This window comes from Plectropomus leopardus, chromosome 10, assembly GCF_026936395.1.
Source record: "Plectropomus leopardus strain MGB_pleo_1.0 chromosome 10, ASM2693639v1, whole genome shotgun sequence".
In the NCBI taxonomy this organism is placed as follows: Eukaryota; Metazoa; Chordata; class Actinopteri; order Perciformes; family Serranidae; genus Plectropomus; species Plectropomus leopardus.
The window spans coordinates 30,091,341-30,115,177 of record NC_142185.1 but is presented as its reverse complement, the minus strand read 5'-3'; the positions used below and the strand labels follow the sequence as shown (position 1 = coordinate 30,115,177).

At 39.4% G+C, this 23,837-nt stretch overlaps 1 protein-coding gene across 2 annotated transcripts in view; it reads left to right on the top strand.

Annotated features, from left to right (window-relative positions):
• LOC121949302 (aryl hydrocarbon receptor-like) overlaps positions 1-15,331 on the top strand; it is a 57,665-nt gene extending 42,334 nt beyond the window's left edge. For both annotated transcript variants that reach the window (XM_042494957.2, XM_088083543.1), the window contains exons 7-11: positions 836-1,038; positions 1,292-1,401; positions 3,816-3,957; positions 4,666-6,274; positions 10,403-15,331. In XM_042494957.2, coding sequence (XP_042350891.2) covers positions 836-1,038; positions 1,292-1,401; positions 3,816-3,957; positions 4,666-6,274; positions 10,403-10,552 — 2,214 coding nt within the window. In that variant the 3' untranslated portion in view covers positions 10,553-15,331. The remainder of the gene's footprint in view (positions 1-835; positions 1,039-1,291; positions 1,402-3,815; positions 3,958-4,665; positions 6,275-10,402) is intronic.
• The last annotated feature ends 8,506 nt before the right edge of the window (positions 15,332-23,837 follow it).

Genomic DNA, 23,837 nt, shown 5'->3' with positions numbered 1-23,837 from the left:
CGTCTTTTGTCTTAAGCTGCAAAGGTTACAATCAGCATTAAATCATTAGTCACATAGTTGCAGGTATTTATCGGCTCCATTTCCGATCAGCTCTGATCAGCAGTGATGGAAATACAATACCAAGCTGCACATGCAGATTTTCACACCCTACGGTGGTTTTGGCTGTTTTTTGTTGTTATTGTTTAGATTCTCTTTGTAATCATTTGTTTTGTCTCTTTGTGGTTGTTTTGCTCCCTTTTGTAGTTATTTTGTCTCTTTGTAGTTTACATCCCTTTCCGGTATTTTTTAGTCTCTCCCTGGTTTACACTCTAATTCTTCTTCCTGCTATTTGTTCGTGTAGAGGTGTTATGAGAAAAAAAGTGTATAATGGGTTTTTGTTATTGTTTTGGAAATCATACACTGACATGAGCAAATAAACCAAATATAAATGAATGAATGAATTGATTCGAGTGACATTTTGCAAGTGAAGGCCAGGGTGGCCCTGACACTTTGAGCCCCTGGACCTGTGCCCAGTAGAGTGTCTGTGGGTGAAGAAAGCCAGTCACTCTGTATGTATATCATTCAAATGCACAAAATGTCAAGATTTGGACCTGAATCAATCAACAACACTAAGTACTCTTGTACATTATGTTTCAGCTGAAAATGTGGTTTGGGGATTTAGTTACTCTTTAATAGAAATACAGTTCAGTAGTATTATCTATTTTCTCTAAAATACAGCCCCATCAAATTTATTGGGAGACTCAGAGTAATGGCTTCCAAAAACTACTGTTGGGCTCTGCAGTCTCTCAGATCTCAACACAATTGAAGGACTTCATTTATTTTCCTTTCTCTGCAGGCTTTGAACATCCAGGGCAGACTCAAGTTTCTGCATGGACAGAACCAGCGACAAGAAAACGGGGGAAAGGCCCCGCCTCAGCTCGCCCTGTTCGCCATCGCGACTCCTCTGCAGCCTCCATCCATCCTAGAGATCAGGACCAAGAACATGATCTTCAGAACCAAACACAAGCTGGACTTCACACCGTTGGCCTGCGATGCAAAGTAATGATATCTTCTAGTATTGTCACTTGCATTGATGATTTTTTTTTGTGGATTAAGCAATTTTACCAGGTGTTAATGTTTTATTCATGTAGGAGAAGCTTCACGTACGCTGATAAAAACAGCACGTGTGTGTGATATATACATTTTTTTCCAACACTTTGAAGACCATTCACTATAGATATGGATGTAAGATGTGGATGTGGCGTGTACCATGACCAATGTCTTGAAAGTTAATTACGATCTTTTTGTGCAGGGGGAAGATCGTGCTGGGGTACACAGAGGCTGAACTGCGGGTACGAGGATCTGGCTATCAGTTCATCCATGCAGCAGATATGTTGTACTGCGCAGAGAACCACGTCAGAAGTAAGTTCTGTTAGTTTACAACAGTGGTTTGTTGCATCTCTTTCTCCCTTGTTTCCTTCAATCTCTCTATTGGTGCAGACAAAACCTCAAAATATCAAAGCAGATCACTGTTTAAGTTCATCCAAAAATTAATGTGTGTCGTTTTATTGTTTCTAGATTCTAGTTTATGTTGTGAGCTGCCGAGTGTGGGAGATATTGGCCGTAGAGATGTCTGTCCTCTCTCCAATATAATGGAACTAGATGGCACTTAACTTGTGGTCCACAAAGCACCAAAAAATAAAAACTCCACAGTAATGTCTCTTTGCAGAAATCACAATGCGATTACTCAGGCTATTCCAGACTTTGTTATGAGCAGTTTAATGTAGGAGCTGTTTTATTTCTACCAAATTACCCCAACCAACCATGTCATCATGCAGAAAGTCAAGTCAAGTCAAGTCAATTTTATTTATAAAGCCCATTTTCACAAAACACGGTTTGCCTCAGAGGGCTTTACAGCGTACGACATCCCTCTGCCCTTAGACCCTTACATCATCTAAGGAAAAACTCCTGAAAAAGAACCCCTGTAACGGGGGAGAAAAAAAAGAAGAAACCTCGGGAAGAGCGGCAGAGGATAATGAGGGATCCCTCTTCCAGGACGGACAGACGTGCAATAGATGTCATAAATAACAATTAAATTACAATTATGACAAAAAGGAAAGATAAACAGATAGAGAAAGAGGGAGGGGGAGAGCTGCACAGCAATAATGGAAAGAAACGCATTTCATATTACAATAACAACAGGTATAAAATTACTAAATGCACTCTATGATAATATTGTGAGTGTGGGTGTAATGTTTACATCTCGCCCCGTCAGGAGCACTAGCCCCTCGTCCACAGGCAGATGCATGCATCTTTCTGCACAGTGATACGGTTAGTGGGTGTCGTTCAGGACGAAGTTTTTGTGAAAGTTGGTAGATCTGTCATCACCTTAAAATTTGCACAAGAAATAATTTAATTTATGTAAACTGTGCTTAATCATTATTTTATATTTATCACCGCAAACATGTTTTAATGCACTGTTCAGCTGTAAATTGAAAAAGTTTGTGACCTGGCCACATGCTAGAAATGAAGAGAGCATATGGCAAAAGGAATTCATCCATCTTTGATATTAATCTCACAGAGACATTTTGCCATTTTAGATTTAGTCCTGTCAAAAAAAAAGTTGTGGATGTCTGGTCCAACCTGGTCACAGAGTTCAGACAGCTTTCGCAAGTAATCCCGCTGGATTACGGAGCAGATTGAGCAAAGCTGCAGAGCTGCCAGGGAGAGGATAGGGCCCACAAATCCACTGCATGAGCAAAGCATCAGAGATGATCCATAGAGCAGCAGCAACACATAAACACTGCAGAGGTCAGATGTGTTACTGACCACTCTCTGTTCACTGCAGCGCAGCGATCAGTGAGGATTAATCAAGATGTAAAAGCAGGTTAAACTTCTGCACAGAAGAGCCAGCTGATCTCCATTCAGCCTAACAGTATATTGTAGATACATGCGCTGTGTTGTCATAGTCGGGAGGTGTTGTGAGGGCGGAGTCAGCAAGGGAGAAAACAATCCTTTCCTCTGGCCTCTAAATGCTGAGAAAGTGCTTTTTTTTTAATATGTACTGAAGACGTGACTAATTAAACTTAATATAATATCAGAGCCCTACAGCTGTAAGTGCTATAATGTAATAGACTAGTATGTTTTAGTGATTGCCTTGCACGTTTAGAGACAATAGCAGCGCTAATGTTAATTACGCAGAGATTTGCAACCTCAGGAACTACAGGTCCTTTGAGACTCACAGCCTTTTTTTAACAGTGGCTAAACAATCTAACACTATTTTGATAAAGCTTTAGATCCTTTTTGTTTAACCAGAAACAGGCTCGACATTACCCACAAGACTCTATTTATCCATGCTTTAAAATTCAAATAATTTTGCTACATAATTTAAATTATTTAAATATTATGTTGAAGTTTTTCCCTTGACATTTTTCCCTACCTTTTTTTTAAAAAAAATCTATATGTACTAATTTCTTGCAATTTGTGGAACATTTCTTACCAACTTGCTCGTTGCCTTTTTTCCTATGTTTTTCAAAGTAACTGCAGCAATTTGCTCAGGGTTCAAAAGTTTACATAGTTGTGACAGATGTCTGAAAGCTGCAACAACAAAATCAATGTCGCTTCACGTTTCAAAGGGTAAATTGTTGCTATTGCTGCATTACAACATCCTTGAGGGACTGACCAATATGCAAAAATGCAAAGTACTGCTTTTGACTCTGTCACTGACTCTGTCACTGACTCTGTCACTTTCAGCAAGTTTATTTATATTTTGTTAATTCTGCGATACAGTTAACATAATAATATAACACCACCACTTTTGTGTTCTATCTTCGTAGTGATGAAGACCGGAGAGAGCGGTCTGACTGTGTTCAGGCTCCTCACCAAGGAGAATCGCTGGAAATGGGTCCAGGCCAACGCCAGGCTGGTGTACAAGAACGGCAAACCAGATTACATCATCGCCACCCAGAGGCCCCTCCTGTATGTTTTACTATCAGTTTATGCTGAGCCTGAAATGAACAAAATTTGACAGATATATTCAAAGATGAGCAAAAGCAGTGTGACATAGTATCAAAGTTTATATGGGGACAAATTATAATTTCCCTTGTTTTAAATCTGATTTATATTGGGAATTTTTATTCCACGTGTAGATGCATGTGTAGATCCCATTTTATAAATGTGACTTTTATGAGACACCTCCAATCATGGATAATTTGGTAAGAAACAAAGCTAATAACTTTGTGAACAGGTAAGCAAGACTAGTCAAATATGGCAAGTTTTTGTAGCTCACATTAGCAGAGCAACATCTTAGGTGGTGAAGGGTACTAGGGGACAAGATGTTTACGTATGTACGTGTATACTGTATTGTGTATTTGCACGTTTGTATATGTATGTCTACGAGCCATTGGACTGCCTGGGTGAGTTCTATGTGGCTGCCTTTAAGTTTGGTGGTTTTTTGTGTTTGTTTACTCTTTTATTTTGGTTCAGTTTGTCTTACTTGGTTTCATTTTTTAATTTTTTTTATTGTTTATTATTTTATTGTTTTATTTGTATTTTTACAAAGTCTTAAAGTCAGTATGTTTAAATGGTTGTTAAAGTGAATAAAAATTTGAACGACAAAACAAAACTCCGTAAATGAACTGCCCTTGTCTGGTATCCAGACAGTAATCGTGTTTTCCATCTTTACAGGGATGAAGAGGGAGGAGAACACTTGCGTAAGCGCTCCATGCATCTACCTTTTACCTACGCTACAGGTGAGGCTCTGCTCTACCAGTCCAACCATCCCATCGCAGCCTTCAGAGATGGGAGCCATGAGAAAAATGGCAGTAAGTCAAAGAAGAGCCGGACTGAAAGGCTGGTGAGGGACGGTCTGGACCCCGGCTCTCTTCTTGGGGCGCTCATGAGTCAGGATGAGTCGGTGTACGTTTGCCAGCCTGCTCTGGAGCCCAAAATGTCTTTCCATAGCTTCTTTGGAGACCAAATGGGCTTCTCTGACTCTGAGCCCTCCAGCATGCACAGGAGCTGGGATGAGCCGAGCAACGGCGTGCTGGGTGCCAGCGTCACAGAGCCAGGCACCAGCTTCGACCCGCTGCTGGCCACTCTGGACTCCCTTTCTCTGGAAGGACAAGGCGTTGTGGATTCGGAAGACAGCGGGTGTTCAAACGGCGAGCTGTTTGGAGCTCTGGAAGGACTGGGGCTGAGCGCCGAGGACCTGGAGCTGCTGCTGCTGGATGAGCGGATGATCAGAGTCGAGATGGACCCTGAACGCGTGCCCACTTTGGACGACCTGTTGACAAACGATGAGATCCTTTCATATATCTACGACTCCATAGAGGGGAAGAGTGATTCCACGGAGCACGGAGGAGGACAGGTGCCTCCCAGTACGGCCTCAGCGACAGCCACCACAGTGTCACTACCTGAAAGTAACGCCACTCCTGACACTAATGTGCAAATGCAGTTTCCTCACCATAAGCCTCCCCTGGTGGGGCAGGCTCCCATCGTGCAACTGTCCCAGCAGATGCAGCAGCACCTCAACATGCGACCAGGTAAAGTGGCGCACGAGTGGGGCCAGCAGAGCGACCATTTGGCGAACACGGTAGCTAACGGAGATCGGCTGGGGCAAAATCAGTCACTTCCCAACGGACAGTGGACAGCGCAGGACATTCTGGTCAGTGCGGGGATACAACTGGAACACTTTAACACACAACAGACTGTTTTTAACGGCAAGGCGTCAGAGCTGGATGGAGAGTTTCATCAGCAGCAAACGCATCAACGCTTCCTTCAGCAGCAGCCGAGGATGCAGAACCATCTCTCACAGCAGTGCCATGCCAAACAAAAGGCAGCCAATCTCAACGGACTGTGCGGCGTCTCCAGCACGGAGCACTCGGTGGGGAAATCCCAGTGGCAGGACTTTGCATTCAGCGAGAGTCTGGGCAGCAACCCCTGCCTCGATAATGGCCAAAAACCTCTGACAAACACCTCACTAGATACTTGCATGGATTTTAGCATGCCTGATATTGACAATGCGGATTACTCGATCAGTGGAAGTGGTTTGTTCGGTAGGAACGAGCATCAGCTCGGGGCCGAGTCCACGGTTTCATCCTTCCAGGGGGTGAACCATAAACGGCAGCAGGAGCAGATCCCAGTTCCTTTGGCTCAGGTCATCTCCAGCCTGTCGCAGTGCCCTCCTCCCAACGCCTCCCTGGAGCAGATCCTCGGAGTGGCCAAGCCCTGCCGGCAGCTGGACCACTATGGCATGGTGACCTCTGAGATCTCTCATGACCCCAGTCCCAATAAGGTGAGGTTGCTGAAACACTGAGACTACATCCACACTAATACATTTTGTGTTTCAAGCTTAACTATTGCTACATATAGCGTCCACACTAATCCAGCGTTTTGGAACACCTAAACAGACCCTTGAAAATGCTGCTGAACCTCTTTTTCGTTTGAAAAATCTAGGGTTGCGTTTAAGTCTGGATGAGCAGAAACAGTGACATAGACACCTTCATTCTCTTCTCAGTTGGGTCTTATCAGTCACAGATTATCAAATCGAAACATTATAGCTAGGTCTACATACCTTGTGAGATTACATCCTTGTGTTGGTACTATTTTTCCCATCCCCACTGCCTCCTCAGGCAATTTTGTATTTGCATTGTAATGATTCCCAATCTGTATTCAGCTGCCTTAACCACCTTATACTCATGTGTTTCTTTCAGTAACAGTCCTACTTCTTCATTGGTCCAAACAAAGAATTTCCTGGTCTTACTTTTCACTATCTCCATAGTATTTTCGTAACTGAGCAATCCCCAACAACCTGCTTTCTGTTTAAATTAGCACACCCCAGTGTGATGTGCGTCATTCTGAACCGGTGTTAATTTACTCATGAATACAGAGGTAGGTTTCATTTAAAATGCTGTTTTTGTGTGTGTTGGCCACTCTGCTGAATTTGTGTCGTCTGCATGTTGTAATCTCGTTTTTTGTTTGTTTTTCTTGGCTGTCTTTATTAAGGTTTTGCTGGATCAAAGAATGTATTTTACAGCAAAATTTTATGCTTATTTATTCATGTTATGTCCGAGGGAAAGAAAAGGCACAGATTCGGCAGAATGGCCCATATAACAGCATACACTCAAAAGCTAAACTTTCTAGCTTTTAGGAGCTTTCAACTGCCTCTTGGATTGTTTTTTAACATCCCGCCAAAACATGACCTACACTGCTGGGGATAAGGTTTGCAAAATTTCTTAAATGACCATGAATTATTATCATCATTACCTTTAGTAACATTATTTTTTTTGCTGCATTGGTAGTCTAGGGGTTGGTTTGGTTGGTTGGTATTGGTCCAATACTTAGGTGTAGAGCTTCAGCTGTTTGTATCCTAATTTATCAAAAGGAAATTTATTGGCATCATTGACGACATTTTTCAACAAGAATGCCAAACATTAGTGAAAATTTGTTGCCTCTCATGAATTTTTAGATTGTCTGTCAAACGTAACATATAAAAACACTTGAAGGATCTGTATACGACATTCAGAGCATACTGAATGAAATGAGCGTGTGAGCCAAGATTGTCTGCAAACGGCTCTCAATTTGAACGTGATGAGACTGTGGCTAGCAGCTAATGGTGCTAAAGGCGCAAACAGTTCTAGTCTATAATATAATACCTTAAAGACTAATAAAAAATATTTTCAGGTTTGCTGTGGATATTCATGACATACAGAAGATAAGTCATGGTGATTTTGGTGACACTCTGACCTTTCCTTTCAGTGGTGAGCCTAAAATTACCAGCTGTGCCACCTGCAGCGTGATCTGTCAACATTTTATACATGATATCTCTGATGGGCAGACGGCCATGACATTTACAGAGAAAATTAACTCACTGAAGGACCCCTCAGATTTGAACGATGTTTGACCAGAACGTTCTGTCAATACTCTCTCCTCAGTGGCATCACAGGAGAGAGAGCACATCGATATGAGGAACGGTTGAATCCTCGGATAGGAAATGTAGACAATTTTAACTGAAAAGTGTTTACTGTTAAGCATTTTGCCTTAGTTAATGGTGTTTTACATTTGAATCACAGCATACGTACAGTATATTGTGTTGTCAGGTTCATCCGTGCATCTAAATGTCGAGTAAAAAATTGTAGGACATGCACTGAATTTTCTGAAGCTTCCTAATAAAATTATTTTCTAAATTCTTAGAAATATGTTGCACCTTTGCCTTGCAGTAAATGAGGTAAAATAAAATCATGTTTATTTAGTGTTATCATGGGAGAGCTTGTGATTCCTGGTGTTTGGGTTAAATAGATTATATCTCATGCCCCCAGACTTCTTACTTAAATTTTGTCTAATTAAAAGCTTGTGTAAACAAATTTACAGAACAGCTTTTTATCTCATAAAATATGTGTAATGCATTTCAAATACTGTATATACAACATGTATGATGAGTTAAAATCCATCAGGTCTTTGCCAAATGGATCAAACTTGAATCAAATCAGATGATCTATTCCTGGTAGGCAAACATGCCAGAAGAGGAAAATATCTGAGGCAGAGATCTAAGAAGACGTACAGCGCAGTGTTTTTTTTCTACATCTGTGTCTTGTTTGTTTTGTTCATTTAGGGTCATTGCTCAGTATTCAGAGACTGAAAAGACTTGATGTGCTGTGACCTACAAAAACTGGAAGCGCTGCGCTGTTGTTTTTATTTGCTGCAGAGGCTGAAAGAGGAGATGCAGCAGTGCAGAGTTTCTCAAGCTGAAGGGCGAACAATGGTGCAAGAGAATTCAAAAGACTGATTCAAATAAATAAATCCAACAAATGAAAATATAGCCATATTTCTACATGATTCTGTGCAGAATAACGAACCCCACGAAGATTAAAAAAATTAATGGTTTCATGGATTTGTGAATGGAAAGGACACAACGACAGTATACAGTATAATGAATTGATGATTCGTGTAATTTATCTAGTTAGCTAAGCTTAGCTCCTTTCTCCACGGATTGTCCATGCAAGCTGCTACAGTAGCAGCTGTCAGCTCCATAATTGGGATTGTAGCAGGCCTTAAGGGTGCCACCTCGGATTTTCCCATTATGGCACTGTGTGTCTGAGACTGGTCGTTGTGCAGCAGCAGATAGGTAACAGTTTAGCGTCTCTAATGTCCGGGGTCTCTGTGGGTGGTTGCATCACTTTTAAGTAAAGAGCTTTTAGAATTTGGATTTCTGGTAGTGCTGCATGATATATTGTTTATCATCATTGCAATGTCAAGTTGCACAATAACATAACATAAAATGCTGCAATATACTTTAAGCTCAAAAATTCTGATGATCGTTAAAGATGCATTTTCTGCACAGACTCATACTTAATGTATGTGCTTGTATATTCACAGAGTGGATGACTTCACCCACTCTGAATGCACAAAGTGGGTGAAGTCATCCACTCTGTCATCACATGACACCATAAGATCTGTATGATTATATGTAGAAAAAAACTGGGCTTATTCCAACTGTTTCCTGCATCCATGTTTCAAAATGTTTTTCCACTTCTCCTTTCAAAATAAATGTTAAACGACAATTAACAGCCAGCCCAAACATTGGGCATCATGCATGAAGTGTAATATGACCAAATTTACTTCACAGTATTCACAAGTTATTCTTATTTTGTTAGCATCAGTTTATATCTTTTCCTTTTTTTGCTCTTCTCTTTGGTCAGAGAAAGTTTTGCGAGTGGTCAAGAGCACTCTAACCAAGATTTTTTTTTTTTTAAATGGCAGAAATCAGGATATCAGGATTTGCTGTATTTCTTTATCCTATATTTAATGAAACTGAAAATCTTTGAACTGTTTTTGACTGATCGTCGAGCACAATGAGACACCACCATGAGACATCCCACTCGGTTTTGGGAAATTGGGAACGAAATTGGGGGATTGCATCATTTTCTTGAGACAAAACAATTCTGCCCCATAAAGGTTGACCACAGTCACAACAGTGAAACTGAGAAAAATTGCATCTAAGTTTCAGCAGATCTGGATCATTAAGAAACATTGGGTGCATCTGAAATGACTTCCCTTTTTTTGTCTCTTGGAAGAAAATTGAGGGAAAATTTAAAAGAAATTTAAGAGAATGTTGCTTTGAGGGCCTTAGTTTAAATCCACAGAACATTATTTTAAAGCCTAATAATCCCAAAGGGGAAATACTGTATGCATAAAATAATGCACATTTCCATTTAATGACACAATACACCACAAAGAATTCATAACATTTTTACAAAACTGCATGATGAAGGAATAAAATCTGCATAACATGGGTTGTTATTGTTGCGGTTATTATTATGAATATATTTTTTTATTTATATATTTTTTAATTCCATTTATGACTGTACTTTATACTATGACTTCCAGCAGTCTGTGCTCATGATGTCCCTCTCGCCTTGTGCAGATGGAGAATGGCTGCATCTTGAACAGTTCTTACCCAGGAGGCTGTGCTCTGCCCAATAGAAATGGAGCGGCGCCCCCTTCTGTCCAGATGCCCGTACCTGAGACCTTGTCCAGCCTCCCCGACCCGCCAGCCACCGGCTTCTACCTCTGACCAGCTGACCAGGACCAGTCATGCAGCGGGACTCTGTGAAAGGCCAGAAACACACAATGACTGGACCAGCCTTATCCATCTAGATAACACAACAAACAAAGCTGAATAAACGTAGGCCTATATGTTTTTTTTTCTTTCTTTCATTTCCAATTTGTCATTTTTTTTGTGTGTGGGATGGGGGGGATCATTGTGTTGTATTTCAAGTCATATTATCATATGAGTCCTTTGTTTACAATAATGCAGTCAAGAGTGCTCAGTGGAGTATATTTTAAGTAAAACAGAGAGGTAAATATGACTTTTTAAAGATGAGTTTCTCAAATCTGCGTTCAGATACAACACGAAGAAGAACTTTAAACAAAAAGTATTAGTGCTCCACATCTAAATTTAAAGAATAACAAACATCTGTTGTTTTTCATGTAGCTTTTTGTCATATACTGTGTGCAGTGAAAGATAACACGAGGAGAAGATGTCCTAAAAAATGACGTACTGAGTTTCTATTTGGTGCTGAATATATGCCCTTAGATATCACTTTCAGTAGATATTGAACGGCTCAGTCAATCGACAGAAAATTAACAATATTTAAAGAAAAAATGCCAAACATTTACTGATTGCAGCTCCTCAGATATCAGGTTTCACTGCCTTTTTTCGTCCTATGTTGAATTTATTTGAATACCTCTGAGTTTTTGACTGGCGGTACAACAAGACACATTTGAAGACTGTTTGGTTCTGGAAAACTATCACAGACATTATTTTAACATTTCTGACCCTACAAGAGCTAACCACAATAACTACAGTAACACTGAACCAGAGAAAAATGGCTGATTGACTCTCCAGCCAAATGTAGGAAGAGTATTGGTGATGCATTAAATAGGTATTCATAAGTAATTTTATTGCCTAAATCCCATCATCAATGATTTGGCGTATATCCCCTAAAATTTCAATTTGTCTTTTTTTTGTCGCTGGCCTTATTCTCACCTTAACAATTCCTCATAATACACTTCTGCTTGATTTAAGATCAGTGAGTGCCACAAGTTTTCGCCTGCCCGTGCACCTCCGACACCTCAATTTTGACCAAAATTTGACCTGCGGTTAGCCTTTGTAGGGCAGAATAATTAAGAGAATAACCAGCAGATGGAAAATGAGAGTGGTTGTAGTGTAAGAACAGATGAGGTGAAGAGAGGTTGCTGTAAGTCTCCACGTATGAATGTACAGAGGGATATTAGTATCTGACTGAGCATCAAATGCAGTTTGTTTTTTTTTCTCATCACTTTTTCTTCCATCAGATTGTCCAGTTGTTCATTATAATTTGGATCTAGGCTTATTTGGTTCGCTTTGTATCTGAACGTACCTAAAACACACATAAACACACACTCTTATTTCCATCGGTGCAACTCTAATGTGATTACAGGCTTTTTTTTATTTTTATTTTTGTTACTGACAGTCGACAGCATCGCTCATAGTTTTCCGTCATGCTACAAGAATGTAATCTCTCAGCGTTCAGCGATTTCTTTGTTGAACTCGTCAACAATGAGATTAATCCATAAATGTTTGAAAAAAAGTCTAGAATCTTGAAATTATTGCTAGAAATATCCTGCACTTTATTTCAAGCACCCACTTAATGCAGATGTGTAGTCAGGGATAAAAAACAACCTGTTTATCTTTGAAGCTACTGATGCAACACGGACCAGTTTGCATTTTTTTTATTCTTATTTTGAGGCACATTTCAGGTGATGGGTTAATGTCCTCACAAGCACAAACACTTCTGTACTACTGTTAGTGTCATTTTTATCTTTTTTCCACTTGAATTATTTGTTTTGTCGTCGATAACAATCTTGGACCTCTGGGTGAGTTTTCTTTCTTTTATTTTGGTTAAAAATTGAATTGACTTGATTAGAAGAAGTTTAATTTTCTGTATTTATTCATGTCCTGCAGCAAGTACGCAGTCTTGATTGTTTTGAAGTTGATGTGTAAGACATTCTCTTGTACAAAACAAACAAACAAACAAAAAAAAAAGAAAATGTAACGCTTTGTCATCCTCTTAGCTAAGCAGTGGTTGCACTTGCTCTCCCGAGGGAATCAGTGAATCCAGACACAACACAACAACTCCGTCACAGTGCAGTCCGAGTTTTTAAAGGAAAAGTCCGACATCTTTGGGGAATCCTCTTGTGTGGAGTCAAAGGAGAAGACTGATTTAAGCCCTTTTTACACAAAGATCGCGCTACAGAGCCATTACACCGTCCCTTTCTTATGCCGCCTTTACAGTTTTACGCAGAACCAACCAACAGCTGCATCATGCTGCTCCAATGTGTGATTTTAGACAGCATGCTGGCATCGCAGAGGCAAATAAGGTGTGACAGGAGTGATACTGAACACAACAATGTCAGCCTCTAATGTGACATAAAACATAGGCATCAGCAGCACCTAACAAACTACAACAATGGCATAACATGGCAATAACAATCATTTACCGTATCGGTTATGTGGCATCTGATATCATCTTCTGCTCCAAGGTTAAAGAGCTCCCAAATCTCATTGTTTCATTTGTCTCATTTGCCACTTCTGCCTGCAAAAGCAGCACCTGACAGCTGCCTCGTTGAACTGCTACGTCTTGCAGTTGTGCGGTGTTCACACAGACAGCGTTGCTGCTGCGCCGCTGAATATGAGAACTGTATTTCAACAATTTAAAGCACACACTCCACTCGTTTATGGAGTCCTGCAAGCCACTGCATTATCAACCCCATCTTGCAAATATTTCTTACAAAAGCCTAGTTTTAACTAATGAAGGAATTCTGTTCGTGAAAGTGTTGTCATAGGGCTTTTATTTTGAAACTGAAACAAAAGAAGTTGAGTTTCAAGGTACATATTGATTATATATATTACCGTGATAGATAGACATTGAAACTGTAGTGAAAGATGTCATGATATCAATATATTAACAAAACACCATTTTCACTGTCTGTGTGGAGATAAGAGGCCAGACTCCAGCCCAGGACCAAGTGTGGCACTCAGACTCATTTTTAAACAGCCCCCGACTTGTTTTTCAAAATATCCTATATTTTTACTACTGATATAGTGATATCAGTAGTATGATGATTAATCCAATATTGGTTAATAAAGCAAGACCACTTTGTTTTTTTTAAATTACCTCACAGGACAATCATACAGTTTATAGACACCAAGTAGGAACTATGTTGAATAATGTCTCACTTTAAGATTTGACAGTTGCATTTGTGTCATGTGTATGTGATTTTTTAAAAATGTATTCATTTTTAAATAACCCATATGATGCGAGATACAGCTGCCCCCTCCGCCCAAGTATTTTCAGATTATCTTATCTGGCCCCCATCGGACACCGCAGCAAAGAAGCGCTGCTGCTCCGTCCTGTTGACATGGGTGCGACACACACACACACTCCACACACACTCCACACACAGGTAGTGTGACCCGGGCATAACTGCTGATAGCTGCTGTCTTCACACCCGTCCCGTCCATGGTCTCATCCTGCCCGTGCTGTATCAAAATGTGCTTTGCAAATAGCGTTGTGTTGTTGAGCTGTTGTTGTGTGGAACAGTCAGCTGTCGCTAACTTCGCTGCTGGCTTAAAGGCGACAGAGACAACTCTGTCCCCGATTCTGCGGTCGTACCTTTTACATAACAAAGCGGCATAATGGCGTGATATTCCAGCTTTTAACAGGCAGTGTAAAAGAGGCTGTAAACACACAGAGGTGTAATCTCACAAAATGTGAGACTTTTCCTTTTAAATCGTAGAAAACTCGGCGATATATCAGGTCAGTAATTTCAGGTCACACAGCATCTCCGAACAGTTACCGAATGGCAAACACTGAAAAACCAAATGTGAGTATTAAACCGAGATCTCGACTGGAAGGATACAGATCTGAATGTTTCTTGTACATAGCAAAAAAATAACCGGAAAATGATGCAGAGTAGAATTATTTCGTGGCGAAGAGATGCTGAAAAGAGATTTCCATTTTAATTGTTCGAATAATGTCATTACTATTGGTATTAATATTATTGTTCTATGTTTTATGTTGAAATGTGATACACACGTGGTTACATGTCTTTCGAATCTTTCCCTTTCTTTTTACTACAGCGGAAATGTTTGCTATATTTAATATGATTGATGTGACTTATTAACAATGTGAAAAAAAGATGTGTATATAAAGGCAAACAAGCTTTGACAAATACAGGTATGTACATAGTTTTACGTCAAGTCACTCGTTTCAAGCACTATTTTTAAAACACATGCTTATCAAACTCCTTTGTTGATTCATTTTTTCTGTTTTGTTTTTTAATTGTAAATAGTACTCTCATCACAAAACACTGGACTCTATGACAGCCTGAAAATGGTGCCATACTACTGAGACTTGTTCAATAGGCTATAATGTTGGAGAGTTTTAATTTTGTCTTTTTGTTTAGCCACAGTAACGTTAACATGCTAACAGGACAAGGTGTAGGTGTTGCAGATTTGACCCGTGTCCTTTGACTGCTTGTTTCAAATGTATTATTTTCTTCCTTTGAAAAAATAAAGGATTTCCTCAATCACAAAAGTGAAAAAACACAAACATCTTGCAAGCATATTATAACTATTACCACTCCGTGCATCTCCTTCTCTGAGCCCTCCGGTTTTCTATTCACGCGGACAGCAAACGGCAAACAGCAGGGATTTCCAACCTGTGTCAGTGACTCCTAACTGTGGACCCCTGACATGTGAAGGTGCTATGTGTAGCATTTTAACATCAATAAATCATTACCACAGTAACTGGGAGAAGTCTGCATAATTACTGGCAATAAAACCACTTGTAGCTAACAGACCACACAGATACATTTTTTTTCTAACAAAGGGTCACAGACAGCACACTCCTTTAACCCTCTGAAACCTGGATTGACTTCTGTTTTCTTGTGCTGCCTTTAGACGCCTTTCACAATCAGTTAAACTTTCAAAATCTGACCGTATTTGTTTCCTTTTAAAAACATGGGGGAAAAGTGATGAGCAACTTGAACTGTTCCGCAAATTGCAAGAAATTAGCAGCTTTGGAGTCGAGAAAAATAGTGAAAAATGTCCAAAAAGTTATATTTATAATTATCATTATTATATATTTAAAATTACTTTGCAAAATTAGATCATTATATTTAATGGGTTTTTTTCTTCTTTTTATCTTCCAATTTGAATGCATTTTTTGTAGTTTTTATTTGATTTATTTTTTCTGCAAATTTTTGGGTCATTTCTTTTTAAGCTGCTTATTGCCCTTTTCCTGTGTTTTTGAAAGAAGTCAAGCCAGTTTGCTTAAGTTCCATCGGATAACATATTGTAGAGAATCTAGTTTTCTCAAACCACCACACATCCCGTTTGAATGGTGTTATGTAGGAAATGCATTGAAACATGACATTTCAACAACGCTGTGGATAACGTGGTAAATTTTTGACAAAAAAAGCCACTTGGTTGTGGTTATGAAAAGCTGTTTTGGCTTGAAACTGTCCACTTTTCTTTTCGCAGCACCATCTTGGCAGGAGAGGCTGTAAACATGTTTATTTCTGCTGTAAAATTGGGCTTTTTAACACAGAGGTCTACAGGGACTGACTCTGTTTTGGAGCCAGACTCAAGTGGTCATCAGAGGAACTTCAGTTTTTGGCACATCTGCTTCATTTTTCAGGCCCAGAGGTCACTGCTTGATGAAAAAAATAAAATGAAATGTCATTTCTTTTAACAGTTTAACAGACACAGGGTACATTTTTCTGCAAAGACTATATTTAGTATGAACATAGTTATTTTTTTTCGTATTTTTACAGTGTGGTATTTGTACTTATGTAAAGGATCTGAATACTTGCTCCACTGATGGATGGCATCAGACCTTTTTATTCCGTGCTGCTGTATCAGTCTGTTGTCAGTCTGTTTACAGCTAACATGTCAGTCCAGGAATCACTGAGGTTTATCTGAAAATTCAGGTTGTTCTAAAGTTTTGTGAACATTCGTTCCTGCTCCTTGAAAAGCTTCTGACTCAGTGTTCAAACAAACAGAGACTTTTGCGTCCTTGTAGCTGCTGTTGATGGAGTCAGTCCGACGTTACAGCTGCTGCTTGCAGACTTCACTGTAATTCACTGAGACCAGCCGGCACGAGGAGGCGAGAGAGGACACGCAGTCACAATATGCTCCTTACACCGAAGCACACTTCTTACACTTACTGACACGCTGTCACACACACAAACATTGTTATTTATATCATCAGCGCTGCAGCAGAAGATGAGGCTTTCATATTGTGTCAAATCACAATTAACCCTTTGAAACCTTGATAGATGTTACTTTTTGTGCTATGTTTCCTGTTTGTTTTGTTGTTGCTGATGCTGTTTACTTTCCCTTTTTTCTTTTTTCTTTTTTGCTAACTTTCAGGTCATTTTTTTGTACTTTTCAAGTTTTTGTTGGTTTTTTTTGCTATTTTTTTCTTTTTTTTTCTCTTTTCTGAAGGTCATTTCTTCCAAGGTTGCTCATTGCCTTCCACCCATTTTTTTGACAGAAATCAAACCAATTTGCTCAGGTTTCAAAGGGTTAAATGCCTACTGTTTAAAGAGAAAGAGCTACATGTGAAACTTGTGAATACTGTTTTACACAAATGGTTAACATTGTGCTCAGCGTCTCATGAAGTGTTCCACTAATGTGAACTTTGTTTTTGTCTCCACAGACAGTTTGATGAATATTTGGGTGAGAAACAGGTGAGAGAATTTTCAGAAATCATTTATATGATATATTTCCACCAAATTTGTTTTAATAATCCCAAACTTTTTGACATTAACAGGAATGATTTTGAGTCTTGTTCAGTCTAGCTGAGCTTTGTGCTGACTGGATTTGGGTTGCTGAGTTGGTGAGTCTGTCTTCCTTTTTCTGGGTTGCTTTGTAGTGTAGGAAGTTGTCTCTGTAGGATTCTCCTCCATTGAATCGGGTTTTCTTCTACGTGCTTCTGCATTTGTAGAACAGCTAGAGCTCCCTGTCTCTGAAATGACCTGTTATTTGCCAAAGTCTCCCATCATGGCTAAATTTTCTAAATCCTGAAAAGAGAGCTAAGAGGAGGTACACAAGTCTAGTTTTCTCTCAGTCCACTTGAATTCCAATACCCTTAAAGTTTAGGATGGATTTTTTTTTTGCATAATGGTGCCAAAATAAAAGTGCCTACTCCAGATTTTAAGTAAATTTCATGAGAAAAAAACCCAAAAATGAATAGTAGTCATGTTTTGTCTCAATGTTAAGAAATCTCTGGAGTTTCACCAAAGACTAATGATTTGCTCCTGATTAAAAAACAGAGACAAAAGCATTATCTTCTGAGTAGAGATAACTTATTTACACAAAAACTGAAACAAAAACATTAATTAACTGACCTAAAAATGAAGCAATTCATGATTTTTCATTAAACTTTTTACAGAAATTTACGTTAAGCCCTTTGAAGAGAAAACAGCTGACGTGTGACCCCAAAAAGCAGGTCATTTAAGAAGTTATCCCTCAATTCACTAAAATCTCCTCAAACTGCAGCAGAAAAGAAAGCTGCTGTAATAATCTGTCTTAAATTAGATCAAAGATGCTAAAAAAAGATATTATTTTCTTTGAATATGGAGGCCCCAGGCTGTCTGACATCACTCATTGTTAAGAGCAGAAGAAGAGGGCTGAAAAAGACTCAGTGTGCACCAATAATCCTATCATTAGCTCCCCCGGATTTATATTTGACACACAGCTTTGGGAAACTTGATATTGCATCGTTATTACTCAGGGTAAAACCTGTAATAGTGCAAATTAATGTTAAGATTTTGAGGGGAATGTCAGAAAGAGACAGTGGAGACGTCACTTTGAGTCTCCTGAGGGCGCAGCAGCATATTTCCAGGGTGAGGCTGGATGGTGGTTCGGGGGGGAGGGGAGGTGGGGTGATGCAGTCGTTGTTTATGGAAAGACACATCTCGCTTTATTTCAGTCTAACAAGGCAAAAGAAAGAACAATGAAACTGAGTGTGCCCTGGGGATATTGTTATAGATGTGAGCTTTGTCAGGCTCGCAGACTGCAGACATATTTAGATAATAACTATCCAATTAGTGTCGCTCTGAAGTGGAGGGAGAAGGGACTGCCGCCTGCTTGGGACGAGTGAATCATCACCCCAGTACATCTGCTTCTCTGTCATGATGTCCACGCTGTGGTTTTCATGGACGTCAAAGAGAGAAAAAAAGAGCTGCCAAAGAGAAACAATCCTGCACGCAGAAACATCTCAGAGTACACAGTTTATCTTAATTAAAGCTGGGAGTGTGGAGAGGTGGAGAGGTTTATCTTGTGGATAGCAGACCTTTTTTCACAGTTTGATGAGTCATAGTAGGAAAAGCCTGTTTGTTACTTGTGTTGAAACTTTAAGTACGTTGGAAATTGTAAGTGCACTCTTTACTCGGTGACATTTATTCGACAGGTGTAGTGCTTTTATACTTTGCAGTTTGTGTTTTTGTGTCTTCTAAATGTCAAAGTCCCACAGCAGCTGTCGACCAGCAGCTCCTGTGTTCAATGATGTTAAATTACTGTTTTTCTAAACGGAGTCTGACTTTCAAGAGAGCAATTTAACCACTTAAGTTCCCCGTCTGGAACTGCTGTCTGACAGCAAGATGAATTTAGCTAAATTCTTTTCTTATCAACTGACTGGTACGGTCTTTTTTTGCCTTGATATGTTTCGACTGCTGTCTTCCTGCAAGTCTTCCTCAGGAGAGTCCCGGGATGTTGTTGTGATTTGTTCTGTCAGCTGGTTTTTATGCCGGTTTGGTCGTCCCGTCTGGTTTGACGGGACGATCCAGTGGTGATGCTTGTTGATCTCTGGCGAGTGACTTTGGACTTTTCGCAGTCCATGATGTGCTTTTCTATTTAGCAGTGCTCAGATATGGCTGATTTTAGGTTTTCCTTTGTGGTTAAACTCCACCACTGCAACAACAACATTATTTGCAGAAAATGTACAATTAAAATAAAATATTTTCACATTCATATACTTATACATACATATAAACACATACACATAAACATACATACCAATACACATATACATATGCACGTGTGCGTGCACACACAGACACACACACACACACACACACACACATATATATAAAGAAAAGACTGATTGTAGTCATGTCTTTTTAATTGATTGTGAATGTTTTGCGTGATAATTTCGGCCTGGTACGATGTCAGTGCATTCCTGCAGAGCCTCACAGGTGTTTCCACTTACTCCTGCCCGCTCAGATCTCTGCTGCGGTGGAGGCTGGGTGGAGCTCTGCAGGGAACAACATGAGCTCATGAAGCAGGTGCAACAAAACTAACAGCAGAGTGAAGATTGAAGATGTCAACCATCTCCAGTCTGCACACCCACACGGTCCTGCAGAGCGCTTTAATCAGGTAATTAAGTGAAAGCACCTGTGGGTGCAGCCAGGTCTGGTTCAGGCTTTAAAATGTTTGTTCAGAGACACGTGATTGCTGCTCAGGATTTTATACCAGGAATGTTCCTAAACCTCAGTACCTCCGGGCTAAAAAGGTGCACTGACTTTAAACTGTTTCGATAAGCAATAGAAAGTCTTTTTAGACATGATGATCCTGAGCTTTGTGGGGTTTCCTTTTTTGGTTGTTTCGTTGTTTGACTTCAGCACAGTTGCCAAAATAAATGTTGGTGCTGCAGGTTTCTGCAAACTGCAGATACATTTGTACATTTCATTTTTATCAAATGAAAGTACCTAAAGTGACAAAGCAGCTGCAAACCGCAGTTGAGGACAAACAAAGAACAAGTTGCCTTAGTGAGTCATCGCTGTATTTTAAGTGGGCTTTATTCACTAAATGTGGGTATTTTTTAGGCATCTGTCACTGTGTTACCACTGGAAAAAGTGACACAAAAGATTTTTTTAACAAAAACCTCAGTGTTTTCTGCCAGTGTTGTGACACCAAAAGTGAGTAATTAAAGCCAAATCATAATAGTGTTTTTTTATGCCCAAACTTAAGTACACATGAACCATTTGTTGTTAAAATGAAAATAAAAGAAAAATGAAATGAAAAGAAAATGTAAAATTTAATCAGTTATATAATAATAATAATAATAATAATAATAACAAATAAATAAATAAATGCACAATACCAGGCCAGCATTTATTCTTCTGGCCATTAGGCTGTTTATTTCCAACAGGATCTACTTTACGGTGCAAAGTATGTTAACAACTCTTTTATCCAATACAGTATTTTGCATATTAATTTAGATTAATAACTGTATGTGCATGCACAAAACTTTATCTTTACTCTTATTGCCAGCTTGTGTCCAAATATATGCTTGTTTGTAGTAATTTATTAGAGTTTTTCATATATTTTAATTATGGCTTTTTACATTTTTACACTATAAAGCTGGAAACACTTTTGAATATAGAAAAAATGGAAATAAAATTGTTGGTCTGAGTCTCCCTCAGTTGTTCACTGTGGGTACTACACTGGCTCCCAAAATGTTTCCTGTCCTTAAAGGCCCTGCACACCCACGCATGTGGTACGTCAGGTCATCAAAGGCCATGCACTGTAAAACTGGTAAATACTGAAGTTGTTTCAACACAAGACTAAACAACATCTGTACACACCCACACAGTCCTGAGAGGAAGGCTAATCAGGCGCAATACTGTGTTCACACTGCAGGCCCAAAACATATTTTTTCCCCGTTATATGACCCAGATGTGATTGTTTAATGTCAGTTTGAACAGCACAAATCACGGAAACTGAGCCTTTTCTCTCAGATTTGGGCCACTTTCATATGTGGTTCTAAATAAGATAAAAATCTGATTTTTTAAAGTGTGACTTCAGTCTGAACACCCATGTGACCCGTATTCAACACTCAAAATAAACATCCTTCTACAAAATTAAGAAAACTTTGTCCTTCCATCCGTTCATCTGTCCCTCCGTCCATCTGTCCATCCATCTGTCTGCATCAGTTTTTCTCCTCCATGTGTTGCCCGTTCAATCTGAAGTTGCACATGGGTATTGAGAATTACCACAGGTCGAGACAGATGAAGCATTCACCCACTGCCCGTGCCCGTTTTGTTTAAAAATACTCCATATACTTCTGTCTTTTCCATTTTATGCTACTCATCATCTACTTCCACATTCACATGCACAATAACTTAAAAATTAAACTGTTAACAGTCACAGTCAGTGGCCTTCGTGTTTATTATAGACTTCTTCTCCTTGTTTACTTCTGTATACACAATGTGCTGTGTGAGACGTCTTGATCTTCAGGGCACATCAGGGCTATGACCAGTTCACATTGGAGTCTCATTTGCCACATTTTTAAACAGTAACAATACATTTTTAAAAATCGGATCTAGAAAAATCTGAATTGAGCACTAAGACTTGCAGTGTGAAGTAAGTGTTAACACCTGAAGGGGTTAACCCAGCGTGTGAGCAGCAGTGGCTCCGGCACCAAAAGTTCTCTCAAAAGCCCCAAACCTTTTAGGTTTTTATAATACTTTGTGTCATTTACGCTCTCTGAGTGGACTGGTAAATCAAAGAAGGAAGATTTTTCACTTCTCTGTTAGTAAAGCTGTTTTTGCCAAATTCCTGCCTCACCTATGTTACGTAACTCTGAACTAGCAACATCAGATCAATGAAAATCAGTCCTCCTCAACATTTTTTGTTATTGTTTCATCAGGATGAAGACAGTTTCAGATCAGTTACATATGAAATAGAAAGTAAAATGATGCTTTCACTAACGGAGAAGTGTTGTTCTGAAATCTCGTGGACTTTTTAAAACTTTTGTCGAAATGAGCCAAATATTGAGCCACGACACCGAAGACCTTTTAGAAAAGACTGAGCTACGCTTTCTGTACGCCATTGTAACAAGCTATTAACAGCATTTCTCTTTCCAGCTCTTTCTCACGTTTCCATCGTTGTTTACCTGCTACAAGTCGCCTCTCGTGAGATTCCAGAAGAGACTTCCTGTTAACAAGATTTGAACCCAAAACAGACCGGAACAAAGCAAAAGGTATGACAAAAATGTTTTTTCCCCTTTCAAACTCATAATAACAATCTGAACCTGTGAGTGGCAAAAACAAGCTTTTAGTGAACATAAATTAACTGTGAGCACCTGACCTGTGTGATTAACCCTTTGAAACCTGAATCAATATCACTTTTATTCTGCTGCATTCAGGCGCCTTTGTGCCTCTCGCAAGTACTGAAACCTTTTAGGCCTGAGCAAAGTGACGCAATATTTACATAGGAAAAATCTATACATAGGAAATAAGGTGATGAGCAACTTGGTAAGAAAAAATTGCAAGAAATAAGTAGATTTAGAAAATTCTGTTTAAAAAAGCTGGGGAAAAATATAAGGAATGAAAACACAAAAAGCTTAGGAGAAGTGTCTAATTATCACAACTGCATATTTAAAATAATGTTACAGAATTATCATAGAAATTTTTATGCACAATTTCCAATTCTTGTTTACATTGTCTGTTTTGTTGTTTTGTTTTTTTTTTTTTACTAATTTTCAGGTACTTTTCTTGTACTTTTAACTAATTTATTGTTAATTTCTTGGTTATTTTTCACTCAGTAAGTTGCTCATTGTCTCCTTTGCATGTTTTTGAAAGAAATCAAGACAATTTTCTCAGGTTTCAGAGGGTTAAATTTCAGCCTGTTTTGCTGCTGCTGGCTGCAGAGCTCTATCTCATTATTGGACCGATTTCAAAAACTGCTCTTGACTCAGACACAGCAACATGGGAAAATAGGACTCAGGCTGAAAAGTACTGGAGTTTACCTTTAAGGCTCATGAGCGTCTTCTAGAGTGTGCATTCATAGAGTGAGGGACAGTAATTTCTCCTGGACTGTTTCTGCATGCTTCTTTCTGGAAAAAGAAAAAATAGGACAAGATCAAATACAAGAAACTGAGGAGTTAGAATCGATTGCAAAAATACAACAATTTAGGACCAAAAAGAAAGGAGGAGGGCGAAAAAACTGAGTTTGTGATCGTCTGTTGTGATGGACTGTAGATTGTCCTCATATATCACTGGACAAGTCAGCAAGCATGAAAGAAGTGTATTATTTAGCAAAACCCCAAACCATCCACTCAAAGTGACCTGGCAGGGCTTTACCGAGGCCCTCTGCTGCCGTCAACTGAGACTAAAATCACACGACAGCAATATTCCTGCATTACTTATCTGCTATGTGCAGCCGTGTCCACTAGATGTCAGCAGCACACAGTGAGAGGAGACAGACTGCAGCAGCTTGTGTTCGGCCTCCATGCTGATGGGGT